This window comes from Etheostoma cragini, chromosome 12, assembly GCF_013103735.1.
Source record: "Etheostoma cragini isolate CJK2018 chromosome 12, CSU_Ecrag_1.0, whole genome shotgun sequence".
NCBI lineage: Eukaryota > Metazoa > Chordata > Actinopteri > Perciformes > Percidae > Etheostoma > Etheostoma cragini.
Window position 1 is genome coordinate 21,516,596 of NC_048418.1, and position 10,958 is coordinate 21,527,553.

A 10,958-nucleotide genomic window follows, 5' to 3' on the forward strand; every position below is an offset into this window, starting at 1 on the left:
ACACACACACACACACACACACACACACACACACACACACACACACACACACACACACACACACACACAGAGTCTGGTTGTCGTTGGTCACCAACTCAAATGTGTTTTTTCTCCAACCAAATGTTCTCTGGCCTGATTCAGTAGTCCCAAGTCCAGACAAAGCAAAGCACATGCATCCACTTCTAACATCGAATAAAAACAATGGAGTACTGTAGAAATCAGACTGGGCCAGAGCTGCACCAGGTTATTCATCATTTCGGTAAAGTCAACAATCAAAAATTGTTTGGCATTTCCTCTTAATCTGCTTTCATTCTCCCGCTTTTGCTTTTAAAATGGTGGAGGTTGTGCTGCCATTGTGAGGTAAAGGACCTCCAAGAACAAAGATTGACGTACAAACATACTGAAGTAAAATACAACAAAAGAGCAGATCATATACATTTTAAGAGTGGTAAAAGTTGACAAAAGATACATTTTGATTCCAAAGCTTGGCTACAACTGATCCCTGGTCTGTTACATGATTGAAAAACCTGATGAAATGAAGGCCAAAAGCCTTAAATTCCTCCAGAAAAAAGCAGATTATGTAACATCTGTATTTTTTATTCTATCCAAAAGACCTTAGTTTAAGTGTAGAACTACTAATTAGGTGTAAACCCCCCCGCCCGCAAATAGTTTTTTTTTTTTTTTAAACAAATGATTTACCATAATATTTCCTGTTTCTACAGCAACGCTGACAGCAACTACATCATATCTGTTTCCAGCAAAACAGATCGAGAGCAGAAAATCAATGTTATTTTGTTCGTTACAAATGAAATAAATGTCGGATTGACGGACTGACGTGATGTGCATTCTTCTTGGAAAACAATTACTTTTCTAAAAATGTCTCATGATATATTGTCTCTAGTGTATTATTCAACTTTTGCTTTTGTTAAAGAAGCAAAAGAAAATCCCAATACTTCTATAATCGCAATAAATGAAAAATGGCAGTACAAATCAAATCTGAACCCATGTATCGTGAAAGAATGGAATCGGGACAAAAGCTTATTGTCCCAGCCCGACTATTAATAATAGTAATAATTTTAGAACAATGTCTGTCTTACCCCTTTGCCCATGAGGCCATTGTTGAAGGGCAGGCCTATGAACTGGAAGGAGGCCTCCTTGATGAAGTAGGGATTGAGGATTCTTATCTCGGTCTGCTTCCGAGGCACATATTGAGCCACCGACTTCCAAAATCCCTCTGTGCCCCTCTGAGATATTAGCATGGAAATAGACAGGGACATGGGGGGAGGGGGAGAGAAGAATTATGCATTAGTAGTTTTCAACATAACTGGTACATTTCAGTGGACAGCCAACTGCAATTAACTATGTCAACATCAAAGTGAGATTATCCTCTGTAACACTGACAAAAAACACAAGAGGCCAACCAGAAGCCAGACCCCTACTAGCTCTGATTAGAGAAATGGCTTCTGGGCCTTTAATGGCTGAAGTCGGGGTGAGGGGCTTGCAGGACATCAGTAATTACAACTCCTGGTAGGTGGAGAATCCAGCAGTGGGTGAGGGGTGCAGCTGCCCTGGAGTGGCGGGTGCTTCACGGTCCCCTTCTTAAAGGGTTAATTGTTGTAGTGAAAAAAGGTTAGGGGCTCATTCATATGAAGAGCCTTAGTTAAGCAAAATATTGGCATTACATTTATTTGTCTCCGGGAACAAGGTTATTCCCAATGAATCATAACGCACATAACGACATTTCCGGTGTAGTATTTCTCACAGTTACAGTAGAAACAAACTTACTTTTACTCTGTGTTAGTCTATTTTTAAAAAACATTTCAAGGCCGGGTAAAACCCAAATCAGTGATCACATTATACTGGTTATAAAATACTGGGGAACGGGGAAAAAAACTGTAAACTGTGTAGTGCTGAATTGTGTAACTGAATGTTTTTCACCATTTCTGTGTCTGCGAATTTTTTGGGCAGTCTAAAATCATGGTTTGATGGCACTTCCTAAAAAGACATGAAGCCAATACGGTCAGCGCAGTACGGTAGGCATAAATAGTATTTTGGGTGGGCCAGTTTAAAAGTGACTGGGCCATTTTCAAAAAGATGTGGAAGTAGCAAAAAGGACAAACTGAAAAAACTAGCAACAATTTTACCTTCCAACAAACTGCATTATATCGGCAATAGCAATACTGTCTACAACATGCTCAACAAACAACGCTTAGTCTAAGGTTTGTACACAACAATACAGACAAAAACCGGTCGATATTAACCTAGTCAGGCGGAAACATTTTTGCACAGGCAGAACCAGCAGCATTGACTCTGCACAGCACTGTTAATTAAACATAAAATTAACCATTTTATTGCACAAAGTAGCAACTAAACAAGAACCCAAAAAGCAGAGAAGGCGTTTACTTACTGCCCAACATAGATTAGCCTACATCAGACAGAAATTATACATGTAACATGTCCTTTGTGCATTCATAACAGCATTGTTGCTTCAGGTCAGATAATGAGCAGCAAATGAGCTACCAGCTGTAAAAGAAAATCAAAGAATTAAAATTTCTAGCCAAGCATTGTTTGGATTATGAAAGATATAATGAAAAGTGTCCAGCAGAGTGCCAACTCTTAGACAGTGTATGGAGTCCACGGCGTGACAGGATCAAAGAAAACTAAAAACTATGTCACTCACAGATAAGTTATCTTCTTATTTAATGTGGGCAAAACCCAAACACGTTACAGCTAGAAGGCATTATCAGTGTTAACCATTTCTTACATAATAGGAAGGTTACTAGCTTACTAAGATAATAATGCAAAAAGCATAAAAACACGTTTTTCCTCTGTGAGGGCCAGCACTCAAACTCCTTTCGCGCTGATGGGTTGTCAGCTCCGCTGGGGAAATGTCTGTACTGCAGAAAAGCTCGTCCTTATTTACACTCTATTCTATTAGAGAAAACTCTGCATATCACTTTAAAAGGGAAGCCATTGCTGTCGCGGTAACTTTAAACAGTACATTGCTTAACACAACCATGGTACATTGTCTAAAAAGCCAGCTAGCCAACGTTGGCTGCTGAAGGCAGCCCTGAGAGTCTGCCTGTTGTTACCGTAGCAACCAACTACGTTCTGAAGGCTTCCTAATAACTACTAGGTCCTTATTACATCCTTACAGTTTAATTTTAATCAGAAGAGAATACACATTAAACAAACACACACAAACACACAACCGTCACTACACTTAAGAGTAAACTTAAAAAACTCTCCCTTTGATAAAGCTTATACCAAGGGAGTGAGGAGTCGCAGTGTTTGCCTAGATTGGCCGGGGAGGGTGTATAGCCACAGACACGGCATCCATTCTCTTCTCTGCTTCTCTTCAGTCGTCAAATTAATTTACCATATAATAAAAACTAAAGAGAAGCTGAGCAGTACAGCCCGACCAGGCTCCTCTCTTTACCCTACTATTAGTTATGCTGTATAAGTTTTAGACTGCCGGGGGACTTCCTTTGACACACTGAGCTCTTCTCTCCTTTATCTTTCCATCCAGAAATGCTTGTTACTAACCTAGCTCTGGGGAGTTATTTCCTGGAGTCTTTATTTTCTTTTCCCCCCCAGCATGTTTCCTTGGATTAGGGAAGCTCTAACATTATGGTTGCAGCCGCGCTGTGGTGCTGCTACACATCTTGCAATGGCCGGTTACATCCTACTATGCTCTATGGTACCCTGCTATGTCCTGCTACGTCCTGCTGGGCCTTGTAATGCTTTGCAGTAACCTGTTACGCCATGAACAACTACAACTATTTCTATTTCTGGTCATTGTTCCATTTCTTGCTGTCGCACTAATTGCTTGCTCTGGAGAGAAATACTAGAAAAAAACCTGCTAAGAAAAAAAAAAAAAAAGAGAGAAAAAAATAAAAGAGAGAAATACTAGAACTAGAATTCTAATCTGTAAATTGGTTTGCATAATTATTGTTATGAATTGATACTATACATAAAATTGATTTACATACATTTGAATATTATTTATACCAAAACATATTGTAATCAAACCTGGCTGGACGGGCCAGTGAGAAAAAGTGGGAGGGCCCTTTACTGACGGCCTGGGTCAGTAGATGTAAATGGCAACCACCTGTTCCAATAGTCAAGCACCCTCCTGACTGCCTTTGACCCAGCAATACACAACTGTGTGTGTGTGTGTGTGTGTGTGTGTGTGTGTGTGTGTGTGTGTGTGTGTGTGTGTGTGTGTGTGTGTGTGTGTGTGTGTGTGTTGGCAGAGGCAGTAGCAGTAAGGCTGCTGGCTTTGTGGCTTCAACAGTGGCGGCTCTTTTTGAACTTGGGCCCAACTAAACCTACAGCAAGCTGCAACAGGAACAGAAGCTCATCTCTCCTGTCAACACAGCTTGTGTTTGCCAGGAATCTATTTAGCAGTGCTGTTTGGATGTTTGTGTGTGTACACTGAATAAAAGACTGTAAATTTTTTCTCTTTATTCTTGGAAAGAGAGAAGCTAAGGACACACAACACACGCCCCTGGCTTTATACAGCAATGACCCAACATGTACATAGACACAAATGTCACGGGGTGGAGATCTCTTTGAAGACATTCAGACAGCTGGCAAAGTACAGGTGCCTTTGAGAAATGTAAGAGCAATTCATATGTAAGGATTCAGGCCTGTCAGAAGGGAGGGGGGTTGTGGGTACTGTTACGGGTTTAGGAATGTGGGATGTTGCTTACATTAAAAGGTCACCAACTCAATCCTCCAGCAGTTAGGATGGACAGGACAGAGAAAGGTCTCCACCCTTGTTACTACTCCAGAGGAGCAGCAGAGTGACTGCAATGAAGACTTTGTTTGTGGGTATGAATACTAAATTGTGCAACAATAATACAAGGTGAGTTTTAACAAGAAGCATTATCTAAAGGTTAAAACAAACATGTAAATTAAGAGCAATAGTGGAAATTGTCATCAAAGACTAGTAGTAGCCAAAGCAAACAGCGTTCAGGGAACAGGATGCGGCTTCTAGTGCCAACTGGCCGCTAACCTCTACGCCAGTGGCATTTGACCACTACAGAACAGGAAGTTGCAGACTGCTCCTACACAACGTACTCGCCCACCCACAGACCCGCAGGCCGACACGCATAATGTGTTTGGGCTGTCGCTGAGCAGTGGTCAGAGAGGAAAAAGCTGTTTCCCTTCTCCTGCGACAGCTTTATGGTTGAAATTGGTCCGGATTATTAGGTTTGAGTGTGTGCAAAAGGTTGTGCGCTCTAACAAAGCACCTGTTAAAACAACCTTGAACTGGGAGAGTTAATGGTTGGCAATTGAAGGAGATAAACTGAGACCTAAATCGTTCAGTCAGAAAAGGGTAAACTGAGATGTTACACTTCGCTTGTGTTGATATTGGTTTCCATCCAAATTTAGGCCAAGAGAAAATGTGAATTAATGCACATTTTGTCTCATTATATGTATACGTTATAGACATCTTGGAGATTTCTTGGAGTAATGACATTATCTGGTACCTCCTATTGATGAGAGTTGACTAATATCATAAAAGCATTTTGTTTCTCTATGTCATTGTTGTCAGTTACAACAGAAGCTTTGCAAAAGGCTTTGTGTATTTGTCTTGTAATTTTCCAGTAGCAGGAAAACCACAAATATACAAACCATCACCTAAGGAGCTTAAAGCGCAGGATTAGAGCAGGACAATGTCAGAGGGTGAGGAGAAGACCTACTGTAAGCCAAGACAAGTTAGGGATCAAACAGATGGAAAAAGTGATGTAGACTGAGCCAAACAAAGGTAAAGAGTAACAATAAAATGAGTGCTAAAATGGAAAGTTCGTTGGCTTCTGAAAATGCTAAAAAATAACTACCTTAGATTTCCATCACGTAGCTTTACTCAAAACATCTAGGTGCAATTAATATCATATACAGATTGATGGGCTAGAGGTGATGGAGGCTTAAATTAGGCAGGGCATAAACATGATGACGTGCATCCTTTTCCATTTGCAGGAAAAAAACAAACAGTCAAACTTAATGACACAAACGTAAAATGCCTAAATAAGAAACAGCTTGGTTTACAGCCTGGGCTTACCCAACCTTGCGATTATGGTTTTCTGTGTGGTTTGGTTTCAGCGTGGCCAATGGAACTTAACCTTCAAACTAAGATGTTTCTATGCCTTATATGAAGCAGACAGCTTAGTTTATAGTTCCTGAAGTGACTGAGTGAAAAGTGTAGAAATGCGGAGCCCTGAACAGAACTGTACTACGAGAGGCTAGAACACAAATGTTTCTCATCTGCAGGGTTACTACAGGTGGCTTTAAAGCCCTTCAGTGTAAACAAACACAAACAAACCTCAGCTTTCTGTCAGCCACGAGTAGTAAAGTCAGACAATCTTGTCACCAGATACAGTAATTGTCTGATTTCAAAGTTTTGCCTCTTCTTGTGTGTTCTCCAGAATTAACTCATAATACGGCTGGACAGACACAGATGTCCGTCCCTCCTTTCTTCCTTGACAGGCAGCCATCATACAATTTGGCTTTATGTGGCTGTCTGAGGATGTTGTTGTGTTTGATGTTTAAGGAGAGAATGCCAAGCCAAGTTTGAGTGGATTCCAGAAGGCAGACTTAGAGAAATTTAGAAAGAGAAACGGCAGCCTTTAACTGCTAATGATGAACAATTAAGGTTGTTCTGGAGGTTATTAGCACTGTGTACAAGTTTAGACCTTAGAGTTTACAAGTTGCAGTGTCTCACCGCATAAGTGCTTCACGGAAGAGGAACCAATCCAGAAAGAATGTTGGAGAGGAGAGAGGTTTTCCAAAGCCACTGGTAAATGCGGAGATGCACAGCAGGAGGATTACCGTTTCTAAAATCTTAGAAAAATCCCGACAGCTTTGGTTATTTTATTGCCTTTCTGTTAGCCAGGAACCTGACACATTCGCCAATTTGCCTTACGCTTCTCTTGACAAATACCAAGACCTCTGCCCTTACTGAGGCCATGGTGGTTTCTCTTTTCCTGGCCTCTCTTAAGGGTTATCCAGTGTGTGAAAGCCTTGTCTCCACACTCCCATGACGGCAAAACTGAAAACAGTGCTAACACTTGACAGCGTTGTGACCCTAAGACTTGTATGTGCAACACAGTCTCCCTAGCAGGGCCGGCTGGTATCCCACAAAAAAAAACTAATGGTCTCTCTAGTGACCTATTCTGACAAGTTCTGCTTAACCTTGCATTAATACACTGATGTTTGTCTCGCGATTAATCGCATGATTGACCAGAGTTACGATTAATCTCATATCAATTGTATATATATTTTTTAAATCTTTTCTAATTTTCTTTAAAAAGGGAGTTTTTTTTAAGTTTTTAATGCTTGTATCAATATGGGTGTGGACAAATATGCTTTATATAAATGGATATTATTATTGCAACAACCCAAAACGATGACAAATTCTGTCAAGAATATTTTCGAGAATAACCTTAAATGTACTGTAGGTAAAAAAAAAAAAAAAAATTAAGCTGGCAAACTCAAGCCCATCAAGCAACAGATGGGCACATTGATCTAAATGGAACATTACTTAGTAAATATAACCTGTCCTTCCAGGATATTGCAATAGCAACAATTCACGCTTGGAGTTTCCCACAATGTCAACCAATTCCAGCAGTCCCACATGCCAGACTTTGCGTCAGCATGTGACTCTGAGAGCCACTGACCAGCGCAAGAGTAGAGCAAAAGACCGTTCAAAACATTTCAGACCGTCCCGCCAAAATGAATTTGTAGTGTAACCACACCCACACCCACACCCACACCCACACCCACACCCACACCCACACCCACACACACACCCACACACACACACACACACACACACACACACACACACACACACACACACACACACACACACACACACACACACACAGAGAGACAAACACACGGTGGTTGCAAGAAAAAAATGAAATAAGTCAACACAATTACCTAAATTGTGGACAGCTACGTTATTGGACTTAAATTAAAGTCCAATAAGTTCTTTATCAAACTATATGAATGTGTGTCCCAGGATAGCAAATTAACTAACTATGTAAAAATCAACAAGCCACTGCCGCACATGTTCAAATTTGATTCAAGATTTGATGAAAATCTTAAATCAACCAGCTATTTTCATATTATCCCAACATTTGCAGCATCCTGAGCCTTTATGAAAAGGTTCCTAGGAAAACTCAGCCTAGAGTAATTTTGTTCTCCACAAAACAAGTTTCCTTTTTTTTTTTTTTTACCTTTTTTGATGGGCAATGATTGGCAATTTTGAGATGGACAATCTAAAAAAAAAAGGCCGCGAAATCCTGGAGGGATGGACTAACAGAATGTAGTGTTCCACTTTACACTTAGACTGACGAAATAAAAATCATATGTTTTTGGACCTGCTCCGGCGCTAACTTCCTTCACAACGACTGTGCATGCAAATAACTTTAGTCTTTACTAATAACTTTAGACTGTTTTAATCTCAGCTTGCCATTTAACAGATCATTTTATTTATCCATTTCTGATCGATGACCTTTGTTTACTGCTAGCCATCCACAACTCTGGTTACTGCTGCATTGCTTCCTGACTACAGGGCGGCCCAAGGCCCAAATCACAGAATGATTGTGCATTAGTCGTGTGTCAAAAGAAATTGCGGTGTTAAAAAGGAATATGCTTTAATTCCTAATTACAGAGTTAATTTTAGCCGTATTAATTACCAAACATCCATAGGATCAAAACACACAACTAAAAAGAGGGAACCCAGATTACAGGTCTGAGTGTTAACCATCGCAGGGTAGGTAGAGGTGACTCATTTTTGGAAAATTACACTCATGGTAATCAGTGACATCCGGACCCTATGTTAGTCACTTGGATCATGTTCAAAATCCATGTTTACAAGTATGTAAATGTTTATGAATGCATGTATGCCTGCTACTTTGGGCTTCTGCACAGATGTTTGGGCTTAAAAACAAGGCATATAGAAGTTATTTCTGTCCCAAGGTGCACCCTCAGTGATAGAGTTACATAAACTTTTTGGGCTAAAATGACATGTCTATAAACTGAAAGGCCTGGCTGTTACACAGAGATTAACAAAAGGAAATGCTTCATTGCATCATTCCAGCAGGAAGGAGAAAATTTGGGTATTTGAGATTGTGAAGGAACTGGGTATTTGGGTAATTTGTTGCTCAATTTCTGGCATTTCCTTAGAAATGTGCAATGTTTTTAAAATATTGGCTTCACTAGCATACTTTAGTGGCCCATTGGTTATAAGTACTCTCTTCCTGAAATTGTCTCCATCCATCATGCATCTCTCTGGCCTGTAGAGTGCTCAGAGAGCTCCTGTAAACAAACAGGAGAGATAGAACACCGGCACTCCACCTTGGAAACCTGTGTTTACCACCGGCTGTATATCCTTTGCTGGCTCTGTTTGAAAATATCCCTTCATATACAAACAACTGTGGCTGTGTGTCCATGAACTGCGAGTATGCGCTGTGAATGAGGGCAAAATCAAAAACTAGACAACTAGGAAGAGAGAGAAAACCATTTAGTTGGTTATTGACCATTGGGGAAATGGTATTTGAGCACATTTGTAAACAGAAAGTAACTGGGCAATCAACCAGACGGCTGCGTCTGTGGGGTCAGACTTTACAGCAGAGTGACAAAGCTGAGTTGTAATCACATAGACATGTGGTAATGAGGGATTAGGGAGGTTGGAAGCCTTGGGATGCTGCAGTACTGTAATTGCATACAGAGGCAATCTAAAATAGGAGACCCATTCAGAGAGAGAGCTGCGTCTGCAAGCCAGGACCAAGGTCAAGTTTGCAAATCTGGACTTCTGCATGTGGGTGTTTTTGAGTGTGTGTTTGTGAGCGTGTACAAAACACTGAATAACAGATTGGGAAATTTTCTCGCTAATTTGTATTCAGTTCCGCCATCCAAAGCTACGCTGTAGGCATTTGAAAAGCCACAATAGCGGAGGATAGTCCAGCACTCTCGCAACTCAAGATGAGTCACTTGCGGCTGCACAACAACTGTGCACCACCCACGATCCTTTTAAAGAAGAAAATACACTTTTTTTCATAACAGCAGAAGGAGAGTGAAAAGGTTTTGCATCCCTTGCGGCTGTGAGAGTGCAGGTCACACACACACACACACACAAAAAATCCACTGCTGGACCAAAAGACGTAAAAAGCTCAGGACAGCTCTAAGTTGCATTACATCTCCCTCTAGGATGGAATAAATGGATATAAAGCAAAGGGAGGGATGCTTGCTGCTCCTAGGTTAGGATTTCCTGCTGCATATTCTAAAGCATCAACCAAATTACCATTAATGATTACTATACATGTTGTCTAGTAATATTAGGAAAGAAAATAGTAATGGGTCAGTGCCTTTGGAGCCCACACACACACACACCCACACCCAGCTGTAAGTCTGATACAATGGAGCTAGGATAACAGTCTTAACAAAATTCTGGAAAATCAAATTTTTCAAAAATCTACACGCATTCTTTCTGTATTCTTATGAAGTTATAATTTGTTATCATGCCAGAACCCTAGCCCTAACCCTATAATAAACAACAGTAACAGGCAGGGTGTGTATGACAACAAGCACTTACAGTGGGGGAAATAAGTATTTGACCCCTTGCTGATTTTGCAGGTTTGCCCACTTACAACGAATGCAACGATCTATAATTTTAATCATATGTACATTCTAACAGTGAAAGACAGAATCCCAAAGAAAATTCCAGAAAATCACATCATATGAATTTATTACAATTGATAACCATCTGATGTGGAAAAACAAGTATACGACCTACCAAACAGCAAGTATTCTGGCTCCTACAAGCCAGTTAGTCTTTCTTTAAGACACAGCCCCAATCCCCCATTTGATGAGGAAAAACAAGTATTTGACCCCCTGGACAAACAGCATGTTAATATTTTGTAGAAAAGCCATTATTGGCCAGC

At 40.5% G+C, this 10,958-nt stretch overlaps 1 protein-coding gene across 11 annotated transcripts in view; it reads right to left on the reverse strand.

The window, feature by feature from the left end:
• LOC117954084 (CMP-N-acetylneuraminate-beta-1,4-galactoside alpha-2,3-sialyltransferase-like) overlaps positions 1-10,958 on the reverse strand; it is a 61,049-nt gene that overhangs the window by 4,696 nt on the left and 45,395 nt on the right. For all 11 annotated transcript variants that reach the window (XM_034887578.1, XM_034887574.1, XM_034887581.1 and 8 more), the window contains one exon: positions 1,098-1,244. In XM_034887578.1, coding sequence (XP_034743469.1) covers positions 1,098-1,244 — 147 coding nt within the window. The remainder of the gene's footprint in view (positions 1-1,097; positions 1,245-10,958) is intronic.